Below are 15,625 nucleotides of genomic sequence, written 5' to 3'. Positions count from 1 at the left end.
CGGTGGGCGTGTCACCAACCGATTTTGTTAATTTTCACAAGGTGTATATATAATAGCGAGGACAGTGGGCGTCGCTCATTTTCCATATCAATCTATTCAGGATCCAGATAAATGAGGATACCAAATTTCTTAAGGGTATCTCAATTTTCGCTCAAGTTATCGTGTTAAAAGACGGGCGTACAGACATGACTCAATCATATTTTTTTCGATCCTGCATATTCTGACATGAGGAATTCTATGCCTATCTCAATTCTGATTCGTATTGTTGTTCGTATCGTTCCAATATACATCAACTATCTCGATTCCCTCATGCCTTGACTTACTACCGTTATCCAGCTAAAGTTATAAGTAATATCTTTTTGAACAAGTACACGCTGGGTATAAAAATTATCACATTCTTATTTGAAAGTTTGTTTTATCGTAAAAATCTGTAAATGTACTAGTCCTATTTGTGTTATTGAATTTTTAAGCGAAGTGGCCGAAAATAGAGAAACAAAAATTTATCTACTAATATTGCAGGCGGATAGGAAACTATATTTTTAGTATACAATTTCCTATGGTTATTGGACAATATTACAGTTACGTTATTCTCACTCTATGTTTATGATCTTATTATAACTTAAGTAAGAACTGTGAAAACCTGCATAAGAAAACTTAATTCAAGTAACAGATATTACAACTTTTCCACGCAAATGTCCACACTGCACTTTTTCGAAACCACGTTGAAGCTGATGAAAAGGAAAACAGCTATCAATAAGCGGCAATATCTGAAAGAGAGATGGCTAAATGTAGCACGTAAAAAATAACTACACAAATTAAGATAATTAACCTGTTTTTTTTCTGTTATACGAGTTAGAAATTCGATTCCCTGTTGAACTGGCATAAAAAATCCGTATTTCAGTAGTCCTCCTGATTTGGTTAATGTTTTTTTATTAGATTCAAAGAAGTGTGACACATTTTTTATCATTCCTGTGCCAACTCCAAAATGATCAACATTGTGCAGAAGTGGCGATGAAAATGTAATATATTGTCGGAACTGTAAATCAATTTCAGATGACTTTTTTGCGGCTTGTCCAGTGCAGTCCAAGACTATATCAAATGGTGCGTAAGAATGTAAACTTTGAAGCTGGGCTCGATTGTTGTAATCTACTACGTAATCTGCTCCCAGGTTTTTTACTAGTTCAATTGCATCGTCCCTGCATGTAGATATTACCGTAGCTTTTTGCGATTTTAAAATTTGGATTGCCATTGAGCCAACACTACCAGAGCCTCCCAAAACTAATACGCGTCTGTTCTCACCTCCTCCTGAACTTGATATTACCCCACAAGCCCCACCAAATCCACCAGTAATATAGAGCCCTGACCAAGCAGTTAATCCAGCGTAGAGCACAGAAGCAGCTTGTTCATCAGATAATGCATTAGGAGCTTTTGATAACTACGAAGTAGATATTAAAAAAAGAATGTATAGCTAAAATTTCAAGTACGCTTTCTTTGTTCACAAAAAAATTAAGACAAAGCGCGATATATGTATGTACATGAGCAAGCGCCACAGTATATTAAGGCGGTTTGATACCCAAACCGACATTGAGCCCACCCAGAGCTATTTTTTTTTAAGCGCGGCCGCCAATCTAGAAAGGTTTTCTACGTAAAAGCTCTATGGATCCAGGCCCCGGCTTCAAAATGGGATGTGTAGCGCAACCCCCTCAAGGGGCTGTCAGCCCAATGTATTGCTTCCAAAAAAAAAAAATGTTCTACCTCACCTAACTATGGAGCAAAAGTGAACACTTAAGAATCAATTTTGCAGGTTATGTCATGCACAACACCTGGTTTTATAATAAGATAGAAATGAACCGGGTTATTGCACTGCCATTGCTTTTGGAGCAAAAATAAATTAATAAACAAAAACAACAACAAATGCATTTAACACAAGTCGTCTTTAGATAAGGATAGGTATAGTCAGGGCCGTAGAGAAAATCCGGGCCCGGGACTAAACAATTTACGGGCCCCCTATAAAAAATCCACTAATACATTTGATTAACTTGAATTAATGGCGTCTCATTCATTAATAATTATTGATGGATTACATAAAAAAAAAATTGTTGCCACATCAACTAAATGATTTTTTGGACTAAGAGCTGACAATAAAACTAACACAGAATATTTACTATTTATACTCTTTTATTGTAACGTAAAATAAAATTCTCTTTTAACAGCCACATATTGTTTCAAATAATCTGTTCTAGTTATTTGGTAACATTTTAATACATTTCTGATAAATTTAATGATGAATATATATTTTAATTATTCAATATAGAAAGTTCGGATATCAAAGAGAGGCTTTACTTGCTTTTTTCGCTGCAAAATTTGTATAATAATATAAAAATTTAGCCGTCTTGCCAAAACAGATTCAACACAAAGCGTGGCAAGTCCTGAACTTCGCTCTTGAGATGAACACGATCTATGAAAGTTGTTGATTCTTGAAAGGACGCTGAAAGAACGTTCTGCACTAGCTGCAGTGACAGGTATAGTGCAAAAGATACGTAAAGCAACACAAATGTTGGGCAAAATCGTATACAGATTTTGAACATATGTAGATGGCATTTAGCAATTCCAATGGTGACTGACCTTTATCAAAATTTGCTTCGTAAATGTGTTTCAAGTGAATTATTTCGCATTCTAAGCTTTGAGAAATGTCCGACTTGTATTTTTCGATAAATTTTGCTGCACTCGCTCGAACCATAGTTTTATCCATGTCTTCAAATTGCCACAAAAAGGAAAACGTCTCGTTTAAATTTCTCTTAGCTGCAAATCGTTCAGTAATATCAGTGATTACCGAATCGACAATCACCAAGAATGTATTGTTTTTAAGATCATCCGTAATCATCTCATTTCCATTATCTTCAAAATGTAAGATGTAAGTAAATGCAACCATGTCAACTAATTAATAGAATAATGGATTGACGACTGAAGAATAAAGTATTAAGATAATTAATCCGGACGTTTCTGCTGTTTTATTAACCATCGAAGGTAGAAGTTACATCTCAGGTGTGTTAACGAACCTCGCGCACTATTATAAACAACTATTTTGTAAAATGGATGCTCGAGAAAACATTATCAAAGTTTTAACTGAAAATAATGTGGATTTCCCTCCTACTGCCAACATTATACAATTACGCAGATTACTGCAAAAATGTAGTTAGCGTGGGAGATAATAGCTCCGCAAATACGATGAATACCACTCCCAACCCAAATATATCAGAGAACATCCCGGCGAAATGATTGAAATAAACGCTGCCGTTTCTATTGATTCCTCTGCCGCCACTGCCGTCTATTCTGCTGCCGCTACCGTCTGCTCTGCCGCCACTGCCGTTCCAACTGCCTCTACTACCGATGTTTTGGTTGAATTCAATTCAACACCTGCTACTCACGATGTTTTTGTTGCCGTCTATTCTGCCGCCGCTACCGTCTGCTCTGCCGCCACTGCCGTCACCGCCGTTCATACTGCCGCCACTGCCGTTCCAACTGCCTCTACTACCGATGTTTTGGTTGAATTCAATTCAACACCTGCTGTTCACGATGTTTTTGCTGCCGCCCCATCAAACTCTGCCCCAATTGACGCAAGAGCCACGACCATAAGTGGTGATGACGAACTGGTGGCGTCACGAAAACGTATGGAAATGTTAAAATTAATGAAGGAAATCGACGAGCTAAGAGCTAGTACTGGGGTACAACAGCAAGGTAGACTGAATTTTGCCGATATAGAGCATGCTGTGCCCAAGTTCAGTGAAGATGATATATCAGTGATGGTGGGACATTTTCTTCAAGATTTCGAAGAAGTAATGGAGTCGTCAAGAGTAGACGAACGATTTAAATTGCTGGCTTTTCGTTGCTGCCTGGTGGGAACAGCCAAAGCTTTCCTTACCACCACCAAAGCGTTAAGCTATGCCGAGTTAAAAAAGGAATTTGACGTACCGATACAGAGGAACGAAGTTTATAAGATGTTGGCAAGACGCAAGTGGGACAAAAAGAGCGAGTTATTACATTGCTACGTTATATTGATGCAGGCAATAGGCAAACGGGCAAACATATGCAAAACAGAAATCATCAATTTCATAATAGACGGCATAGGCAATGTAGCGCCAAATGCACATCTACTGTTACCGGCCAAAACACTTGATGAGTTGAAGGTATTAGTGAGCCGTTCTCAAAGAAAATATTTCAAGGTAGAACCAGACCAGGCATGCTTAACCAACGAACCGATATCATTTCGTTACGATAATTAACGTTAATAAACGAAACAAAGTCATTTCGTTTCGTTTATTAACGTTAAAAACGTCAAATTAACGAAATGATTTTGTTTCGTTTTCTGCCATATCCCAACGAAATCAAATCGTTTATGTTGATTATTAATTTCAAACTATGCTGGCAAAGCTGATTGATGGCGGAGTAATTAAAGGTGAAAGCATTAGCCGAGCTGATTGCAACTTTTCTCATGATTTTGACAGTACGAACATTTCTCAGAGTATTTTTGACATTACCACCAACGAATTACACAAACAAATTACATGGAGTTTGTGTGTGTATGTCCGCTCGTTGTTACCACCTTACGGCTTCACCATGGCTATAGCATTGCCAGCACAATTCAAACATAAAGTATCACGGTTTTGTTAACGTTTTTAACGTTAACGAAAGCTTTTCGTTTCGGTTAAAAACGAGATACAATTTATCTTGATAATTTCTTTATCGATAATATTTCGAAGTGTTTCAACGGAAACGGTGGAAATTTTTTGATAAACGATTAGCTTAACGTTAAGGTGCATCCCTGAACCAGACTAATATTTGTTAGCGAGCGGTAACTCTGAACACAAATAGCGAATTGTATTAGATTAGGTATTAGATTTAGATTAGGTATTAGATTAAGAAATGTACGATAGTAAAGATAGAAATTAAGTTATAATGTATCAAGGACAACACAGTGCGAGCTGTAACCCTGAACACAAATAGCAAATTGTATCAGATTAAGAAATGTATGACAGTAAAAATAGAAATTAAGATAATGTATCGTGGTCGATACAGTTTCACGCTGGCCGAGTTGTAAGATTATAAATGCAACCATGTCAACTAATTAATAGAATAAGCAAAAATACATCACTGTAAAGGAAGAAAAGAGAAGATGGTGGACTTCCGGTTCATTATTGGATTGACGACTGAAGAATAAAGTATTAAGATAATTAATCCGGACGTTTCTGCTGTTTTATTAACCATCGAAGGTAGAAGTTACAAAAACATCTTTTGGGTTTTCTCTTTCGAATGTACGGAAACTTTGGCGAGATGTTCAATTGAATAGCAACTGTTTTGCATTCGTTTAAAATTGTTTCCCATTGGTTCCTGATCAACTTCAAATCAGCTAGTAAGGCAACTAGATGTCGGACCTCAACATCTATATAGGCGTATCTAGCTTGGAGGACCACGTTTCTTTCATTAATGGTAGTCAGTATTTTGAACCAAATTGAGGACAGCAAGCAAAACATTCGAACTTGTTGATGTACTTGAGAATGACTATGAAGAAAGCTCGATAAACATTTTTTGAGGATGTCCCATCGTTGTGGTGTGCTGCTGAAAGTAGTAAAACATTTTTGTACAATTCTGAAGAAAGTAATTGCAGCCGTACAACATTCTGCAGCATCAAGACCACAAAAATTCAAACTGTGGGTTGCACAAGGCATCTAAATCGCGGCCCCCTGAGAAACACATTTTTGTTTGATTGATGTTTTTATTGTCTCCTCAGGCCCAGGCAAAAAATAATTATCAATATTCGTTGCTTTGAAATTCGGCTTAAAATTTGCACACGGAACAACTAAAGACTCTCCTGAATAAAAAAAAAAAAAAATGACTTAGTACCTCTAAATCGCGGGCCCCCTGAAAAACACATTTTTGTTTGATTGGTGTTTTTATTGTCTCCTCAGGCCCAGGCAAAAAATCATTATCAATATTCGTTGCTTTTGAAATTCGGCTTAAAATTTGCACATGGAACAACTAAATACTCTCCTGAATTAAAAAAAAATGTCTTAAGTATATATGTCACTACTTTATTTTTGCTTGGATTCCAAGCTAAAAAAACTGACGAAACTTTATCGGAACTTCAAAACACAAAAACAATTTCTATCATGAAAAAGCGAGACCACTATTCTCTCATAATTAGTGAGTTTGACATGTTTTGTTTATGTTTTAAATTTTATTTTTACATTAACATTTTTAACAATAAAAACAATGCAAATAACACGCGCAAATTGTTTCGGTCTCTAATGGTTCACTTTTTTCACAAGAAACTTGATTTTAATTGTGTTTTTATGCACCAAATTTTCAAACTAAAAACAGAATTTTCATTTGTCAGAAAAAAATAAAGAAAAAACGGCCGAATGTCAAAAAAACCTATCGAAAAACAAACTGGCTCGTTTATTTTTAATGAACTAGGTTGTATTTTTCTTGTATTTCGTTAGTTTTTCGAAATATAGTTTATACACTTACACCAGTACTGAAGCCGTATTAGGAGGGAGTGCGACAAAAAATTGAAGATAAAATACAGGAAAAAATACACGAAAATAAAGTAGTGTCATATAGGTATTAGTACCTCTAAATTGCGGGTCCCCTGAGAAACACATTTTTGTTTGATGGTTTTCTTGTCTTTCTTGCACGGAGATGCTCGACTTTAAGAAGCGGCACAACATCCGCATTGCTGCGGTCCAAGAGACTAAGCCCACGGCAAGACCTGCTCCGGCTACAACACCATACAAAAGATTTTGCGAGAAGAAATAGAGGCGTACTCGCATTTAGCAACAATCACTATGTGCTATATAATCTATTTGATCCCAACATCGGCCGAAAGGGCAGGGTCCTGGAATGTCAAGGCATATCCGTCCTGTCAGGCGATGCGAATTTAGAAATTATTAAAATCTAAGTATATCTCTCATGTGACCTGCTGCCCCAGCGGTTACCGTCCTGATATAAATGAAATGTATTACAATTAAACGCGCTAAGAAAGAAAATAGAGGACAACATATTAATGCAGTTATAGGAATAGAGCATAAATATTATGAGGTCATCCTGAGACATAAGAAAATTAATGTTGGATGGGATCGCTGCCCAGTTTACGACGGTCAAACTGTAAAAAGGTGCTACAAATCTTTAGGGTTTAACCACATAGCTGCCAATTGCACCCTGAAACAGAGATGTAGTAAATGTCTGGGAGAACATGGGGTAGAAAACTGCAAGGAGAGCATACCCATTAATAAATGTGGTAATTGCGTAGATGCCAATAATCAGTTAGGTTTTAAGCTCAATGTAGACCATAGCATAATGAGTCATGACTGCCCAGTTTAACAAAGGAAGTTTAAACTGGAAAAACAAGGAGTTGGTTTTTAGCAACCAAGACGTACAAGCCCAGCAATAAATGTTTTTGATTTGAAATGTGTCTACTTGAATATTTGTAGTTTGTTAGCAAATAAAGCAGAGCTCGAAAAAATGATAGAAGAAGTGGATCCGGACCTTGTTTTATGCTCAGAAACACGTATAACTTCAGATATTCTTGATTCTGAAACTAATATTGCACCGTATACATTAATTCGCTGCGACTCTCATAGTAGACATACGGGAGGGGTAGTTTTATTACTGAAAACGGAAATCAAGTACAAAGTCAGGTTTAATCGATCAATTGATAGAAATATATGGTGTGCTATAGTAAAATTAAAGCAAGTGGACATTAAGTGGCAAATAGGTGTTTTGTACCATTCCCCAAGTTCTAGCGACAGTGAATTTTTGAATCACGTAGAGAGCATTTTATCAGAAGTATTAGAAGCAGGTATGAAATCCCTTCTAGTAGGAGATTTCAATATAAACTTAAATATTAACTCTTCGAGTAGCAACAAACTGAATAAAATTTGTGCACGTATCGCAATGAAATAAAAAATAAATTTCAATACAAGAATCGCAGAAACTTCTCAAACAATTTATATTTATTATATGCAAACGCTGATATACTGTCTTGTGTAAATCTTGAAGACCACAGAATATCCGATCACGAAACTATTTCATTTGCTATTAAAGTAAGTAATTCAAACCCGTTACGAAGAGTCATTTCATCAACATCCTGGGAGAATTATTCTGCCGATAACTTGACGACTCTACTTAGGCATTGCGATCTCAGTTTAATAAGAAGCATGAATGTTAACGACATGGTCAACTATATAAATACTTGTTTACTAGATTGTATGGGAGTACTAACGTTTGAAAAAAAACAGTACGGTAAAGTTAAGAAATAAATGGTATGACCAGGAATTGACAGAATTGAATAAACTGAAATACCGGTTGCACTCACAAGCTAGATCAATGGGTGACTATACCGAATATAACATGGTCGCGAAGTACTACAAAAAACTAATCAAATTTAAAAAGATTAAATACATGGAGAATAATATTGATATCAACAGTTCAGATAGCAAGCTAATGTGGAAGCATGTTAAACATGCTGTAAACTTAACGGGGCCACAAGAAAAGATCTTGACGGTGATCGTAAAAGGTGTGACATATGATACACCTCGCGATATTGCTGAAGCATTGAACTCCTTCGTTTTAGATAGCATTGTTGATATAAACAGGCAAATTGAAGTTGTTCAGAGTCAGAACGACTTCCCATATACAGCTAGGTCATGTTTAAAATTCGAAGAAATTACGGTTGAGGATGTTATACTTATAGCAAAAAGCTTCAAAAATAAAACTGGGGGAAAATTTTACTTTCAGAAGGCGTTATTAAAGATTCGTATCGTACATGGGTTTCTTCTATGCAACCGCTATAAACAAATCCATGACTACTGGAATAGTGGCAGACATGTGGAAAATTTCGACAATAGTACCAATTAGGAAGGTTAAAAGATTCAATAATGGCAGAAGAACTAAGGCCGATAAATACATTGCCGAACATAGACAAAATTCTGGAAATTGTAATAAAAAATCAACTGGTTAATTACTTAGAAAATAATAAAATCCTTATAAAGGAACAATCCGTATTCCGAGAAAGACACTCTTGCGAGACGGCGTTAAATTACGTCATATCTAGCTGGAAGGAAGAGCTGAGCCTAAAAAAACATATTGTAGCAGTTTTCATTGACCTGAAAAGAGCGTTCGAAACAATTGATAGGAATATAATGCTCGATAAACTACAAAAAATTGGTATTAGGGAAAATGAATTGCAGTGGTTTAGAAGCTTCTTATCAGACCGGAAACAAAGAACAACCGTCGAGTCAGTAGTCTCATCCGAGGCACAAGTGACATAGGCTTACCACAAGGGTCGGTAGTAGCACCAATCCTGTTCAACATTTACATAAACGATATATCATCAGCACTGAAATATAGTAAAATCAGGTTGTTTGCAGATAATGCGCTACTTGAAGTAAATGAAACGGATATTTCAATAGCAAGGAGCAAAATGTAAGAAGATTTGGACACATTGTATAGATGGCTTTGCATTAATAAACTCAAGCCTAACGTTAACAAAACTAAGTTCATGGTTTTCTCTAGAACGACCAATAAAATAATCACTTAATTTAAATCTAAAAATAATGAATGCGAGCATTGAGGAAGTTAAAATATTTAAGTACTTAGGTATCCTGATTGACAATAAACTGAAGTTTACGGATAATATTGATTATATTGTTGCCAAAATGGGCAAAAAAATTGGATTTTGGAAAAGATAATGTAAACTTATTAGTAAGAAATATAAGTTGAAAGTTTATAGATCCATCATAGAACCGCACTTCTTATATTGCCCTACAATATTCTTTATTGCCAATGAAACACAAATATACAGGTTACAAATTATGCAAAACAAAGCTATGAGATTTATATTGAAAATGAGGTACGACACTTCCATAAAGAGTATGATCGATGCACTAAAGTGTGAAACAGTTGATATTTTACCTTAGTATGAAATTTGTATTTTTTTATCAAGCATGGTAAATTACCAGCCTACCTAAGTGAAAAACTTGTTTATGTGAATGAAACCCACTCTTACTTAATCAGGGAAAATAATAATTTTAGATTACCTCTTTTCAAAACAGAAATGGAGAAGCAAAATATATTTTACAAAGGCCCGAAATGTTTTAGTGAACTACCTAATCATGTTAAAAATTGTGAAAACTTAAACACCTTCAAAAAAAGTTTATTAGAATATTGCAAAACCCTTCCAATAAGATAAAATATTTTTTATCTGTATTTCATGTTACTGATCTTTGAGCGTACATGGCAATCCAAACAGACACATAGGAACCTTATGCATTAGGTCAAATACATATATATCGCTCGCAATCAAATTGGGAAAGAGTTCCTGAAAATATCGTCCCAGACAAACAGTTGGAGTGTTTATGAGAATAACGTCTATTCCAACAAAAATAATAAAACAATAATATATTATAATTAATTATGCTTACATAAAAGCTGGTACAGGGAGGATTGGAAACACGTCCTTTTCAACCATCCGATAAGAGTGGCTTATTCTGCTGAGCTGCTAGCTTACGTCTTGGAGTAAGGCAGGATTGAGAACACGTTCCTTCCAACCTCCCAAACAGATGACTCCAAGACTCGCCCGTTGGGACCACCAGTTCCCGTGCTGATCGGAATCTCATGCATTCCGACACCCCAAATTCTAGAAATCCTATTATTATTAAAATGTACTTATAATTTGTAATAATCTAAGTTTTAGGCTTAAAACGCTGTAATAATAAATAAATAATAATAATAATATAAGCGCACTACTCACTGCTGAAAATCCCATCGCCAGGGCTATTTTAATGCCCACTACGATCTGCGGCTCTGATTTCAAGCAGACAGCAGGGGTGATATGCAGACACCTCCATCGTAAGCGCAGGACTTTTTAACTGCATAAAACGGCACCAGCTGGTATTATTACGAATATTGGAAATTTCTGATCATTATGCCCCATCTGTTTACGTTGGAATCGATGAACTGCCGAGTAAATAACTCCAATATTCAGTATGGCAAAATAGTCTTTATTTACACAACTGTGAAGAAGAGTCTTCGCGAACAGCTGATTATTAATTCCTCCTTTGAGCAATAACTTCTGCTCCTAGGTGATGACTACATGTATGTATGTTAAATGTTCTCCTCACTGTTAGCTTCGCTGTTTACATGTTATTGTGGCTGCTCACTTTGATGTTTACGTGTACATATGTGCGGCTGCTGACTTTGCTGTTGTTAAGCATTTACTTACTAGCAGCATAGTGACTTATCGAAGTTGCTCATATTCGCCACACTGCCCTCATTTACCCATAACGCTGCCAGCCTTTCTAAATAAACAACTTTAATTTTGTTTCGTGGTTTGGCAATGGTTTGTATGCGGTAAACAACATCGTTGATCCGTTTTATGACTTTGTATAGGCCTTCCCAGTTACACTGAAATATCGATGACAAACCTTTCTTTCATTGTGGGTTGTATAACAGCACCAAATCTCCTTCCAAAAAACCTTCTGCATTAATTGCTTTATCGTGTCTGGCTTTCATCTTGTCTCTCATAATCCTGGTCCGTTGTCTTACAAGATAATGTATTTCTCTCATTTTGTCGTCCAAGACACCAGGAGATTTCCTAGCATTTCTTTCCGTATCGGCATTCATCCCAAACTTTAAGTCAGCTGGCAGTCGAAGGTCATTGCCCTTGCGGAAGTTTGGCCAGGTATCTCGGTAAGCCATCAAGAATAAAGATATGTGTGTATCCCACTCTTTATGATACTTGTCCACTACTTCCCTAAGTGCTCTTCCAAGGTTCTATTGAATCGTTCCACCATACCATCGGACTGAGGATGCAATGTAGTTGTCAAAGTTTTTCGAATGCCCAATGTTTTACATATTTCTTGGAACACAGCTGATTCAAAATTTCTGCCTTAGTTGCAACTCAATTGTTTGTTACGCCTTTCCTACTGTTTCCGCTTCCTGATTTGGAATTGGCCATTTGTTGAAATAATCCATAACCACCAGTACGTATTTGTTTCCGCGGTGTCTAGTAAGAAATGAACCTGCGACATCCATGGCGATCTTTTCAAATAGTGCACCTGAAATATATTGCTTCATCTGGCCATGCCTTCGGGTTTTGGGCTATTTTGCTCTGCTGAAAACCTCGCATTTGGGAATCCACTCAGTGACTGACGTCAATCAACCGAATATAATGCCGGCTTAATTTTCTCGAGCGTCTTCGTGATTCCAAGATGACCTCTACTTGGAACACCTATCAGTTGCCTATCGGTTGCCAAACAACCGGATATCAGTTGTTAACTGTTCCACTGTGCCTGTATAAATTGGCAATAGGACTCTTTGCCTCCCCTATTTGGCCTTTCTTTTCGTTCCAGCCCTTGCATAACATGTATGTGTCTTCTAGCTGACACCTCTGTAGTTGTTCCATGTCCCATTCATACGTATACGTTATAGTCATAAGCCAAACTTCTATGATGTCTTCCTTAGCCCCAGCTTTTGAACAGTGTTGGCATTCCACATGGTCTTCGTAACATTGCATCAAATTTCCATGGGTACTACCTTTTCGATGCTCAATGGAAAAGTCAAAGCTTTGTAGTTGCTCTATCCACCGTGTCAGTTTTTTTCCGAACTGCAGGAGCCATTTCAACGTTGCGTGATCTGGCTGTATTAGGCAACTACCTTCTCCTGTCGCTCGACCATTTGTGACAAAATGCCTCCTATAGCATATCGACTCGCATCTATATCTAGAATAAAAATTGCTCTTTCAATATATGGAAAATCACTTCTCGCTTCTTCCCCCATTCGAAAGCTTTATTTTTACTTGTGAGCTCGTGGAGGCTATGGGCTGCGCTGGAAAAGTTTGGTACAAATCTGCAATATGTGCGGAGCCCAAGGAAACTTTTTAGCTCATGCAGGTTCTGGCCAACCATTTACAGTTTCTATCTTTTCGTCCGCAGGGCAGATGCCCAATGTTTTTACTTTATGGCCTAAATAACTTACATACTTTTTAAACTGACTTATCTTGTTTTGGTTGATTTTCCGACAGGGTGGATAAATGATGTATATTGGAACGATTTTCCGTCATCCCTTGTCAAATTTGGTTTTGAGACAAACCGGTTTCGGCGTTGTGCCATCATCAGTGTCGATTTTCGTTCTGATCTGTTGTTGTCATTTGTCCTGTATTTATAGTTCGTAGGTATATGAGCAGGTATTGTCAAATTGATGCTTGTGTATATTTAGTTATGTGTATGTGCTGTGTGTTCGTTCAGAACCGAGGGTGGTTTACTAATCGATTTGTGTGGCTGACTGGGGTAGGTAGAAATCTGCGATTTTAGTCGTTTGACCTTCTTTGTCGGTTTTTTGTTTTGGTGTGTTAATTGTTTTGTGTTTATTTGTTGTTGTGCGTTTGTCTGTTGTACCTGTGTGATTAAGTTGTTTCCTGTAAACAAGTTTTAAAGGCTCGAATATTGTGTCAGAAATGGTGTTTATCTGTTCGTTTATTATTCTACCGTCGAATGTTTTCTGTTTGTAGATTTCCATGTTTTCGAGTACGTTGAGACGTCGGCCCTTTTCTTGTATGTGAAGAACCCTAACTGTTTTATTGATGTTTGCTGGGGAACATTCATTCTCGACCATGTGATTCGCGAAGTTAGACTCGGGTATAATGTTTGGATTCCGTATTTTTTTGTTGTAATCTCTAATATGTTCTCTGAACCTCGTTCTTATTTGCCGTCCTGTTTGTCCTATGTAACTATGCTGGCATCCGCAGGTAAGCTTGTATACGCCGTGGCTGCTAAACGGATCCTCTGAGTTAATGTTAGTTCTTAGTTTTCGCCCTAGATTGTTCGATGTTTTGAATGCTGTGTTAATGTTGTATTTTTTAAAGAAATTTGCCAATTTATATGTTGCTTTTCCAGTATATGTCATAGTCGTCCAGCTATTATTTTCTTTTTCATTATTTCTTTTTGGTTCTCCATTTGTCCTTCTGAGCTTATCTACTAGTGCTTTTTTATATCCGTTGTTTGCAGCGATATTATATATGACCTCAAGTTCTCTCTTATATGCCTCTTGTGTAAGAGGTGTTCTTTCAAGTCTATGTACCAAGTGCCTTAATGCTGCATTTTTATGATGTTGAGGGTGATTTGAGGTATTGTGTATTATTGTGTCGGTGGCCGTTGACTTTCTATATATGTCATAGTTAAATCTTTTGGCTTCTTTATCAATATTTATCGTGAGGTCTAGATAGTTGATTCCTCCGTCTTTTTCGGTTTCCATTGTAAATTTTATATTGCCGTGCTGTTTGTTGAGGTACTCCAGTACGAGCTCTTCGTTATTAGTAGTTAAAACGCATATTATGTCATCCACGTATCTAGCATAAAATGACACGCCTAATTTGGACTTCAGCTCCTGTATGTACTTTTCTTCCAGATTTTGCATGAACACTTCCATAAGAATTGCTGATGTGGGGCTTCCCATTCCAAGACCGTTTGTTTGTCTATATATTTTATTGTTGAATTTAAAATAGTTTTGACGTAAAGTGGTTCTTAGCGTATTTGTGATTTGCACACTTTTTACTTTGTTTTTTGTGTTATGACCTATTGTTGAGCTAACTATGTCCAAAGTCTCCGATAGTGGTATAGATGGGTATAGATCTTTTATGTCAAAAGATACCAATTTGCTGTTTCTTGTTAGCTCTACGGTCTCGAGTCTCTCTATTAGTTCTGTTGTGTTAGCTATTGCATATTCGTTCCTTAGCTCCAGAGTGTCTATCAATATCGTTTTTAAATATTTGGACAGTTTGTAACATGGTGCCGATTTAAAATTAATGATGGGCCTCATTGGCGTGTCCGGCTTGTGGATTTTTGGTAGCGCAACCAATGGAGGAGCCGAAGGGTTCATTTGGACCAATCTATGTGCCATGTTAGAATCTACTATATTTGTTGCATTTTTTATAGCAACTTTGATTTGTTTTTGGTATTCATCTGTGGGATCATCTCTCATTCTACGACATTTCATTTCCTCTATGAGATCCTCGGTTTTGGATATATATTTCTCTTTTTCGATTAGCACAGTGGTGTTTCCTTTGTCCGCTTTCGTTGTGACAATATTGTTTTTCCTTAGTTTATGCCGTAGATTCTTTATTGTTTTCTCCTCTGTATTCGGTTTTTGTCCTTCCTGTGCTTTCACCTCCTTTCTTATGATTTCTCTGCACATGTGTCTTGCGTGCTCCTGTTCTTCCTGTGGTATCAATGATATTGCGATCTCCGCATCTACAATCGCTTGCTCCGTTTTTCTTACTGTATTCTGGTCCATGATATTGTGCTTCAGGCCCTTTTCGAGAAGTTGTGCCTCTTCCTTGGTAATGGCCACTGTTGTGAGGTTAACGAACTTGTCATGAAACTGGTGAGTGTTTTGGTTTTGGTTGCCCTCTCGTCGTCCTGCCAGCTTGTCCAATTTTCGGTTCAGCGACCTGTATTTTTGTTGTAGTTCCTGATCGACCTCTGTCTTAATGCGGTCGAAGCATTCCATTAATACAGTCGTAGGTAGTTGTTCTGCCAATCTTAAATGGATAGATAATAACTCGGCATTT

The 15,625-nt window shown here is 37.0% G+C and overlaps 1 protein-coding gene across 1 annotated transcript in view; it reads right to left on the bottom strand.

The window, feature by feature from the left end:
• Positions 1–499: 499 nt before the first annotated feature.
• LOC137240324 (reticulon-4-interacting protein 1 homolog, mitochondrial-like) overlaps positions 500–15,625 on the bottom strand; it is a 173,084-nt gene continuing 157,958 nt past the window's right edge. Inside the window, exons 3-4 of the mRNA XM_067766402.1 lie at positions 830–1,435; positions 500–767 (exon numbers count right to left, since the gene is read on the bottom strand). Coding sequence (XP_067622503.1) covers positions 660–767; positions 830–1,435 — 714 coding nt within the window. The 3' untranslated portion in view covers positions 500–659. The remainder of the gene's footprint in view (positions 768–829; positions 1,436–15,625) is intronic.

This window comes from Eurosta solidaginis, chromosome 2, assembly GCF_040869045.1.
Source record: "Eurosta solidaginis isolate ZX-2024a chromosome 2, ASM4086904v1, whole genome shotgun sequence".
NCBI classification, from domain to species: domain Eukaryota; kingdom Metazoa; phylum Arthropoda; class Insecta; order Diptera; family Tephritidae; genus Eurosta; species Eurosta solidaginis.
Note: the sequence above shows the minus strand (reverse complement) of the source record. Positions and strands in the feature narration are given on the sequence as shown.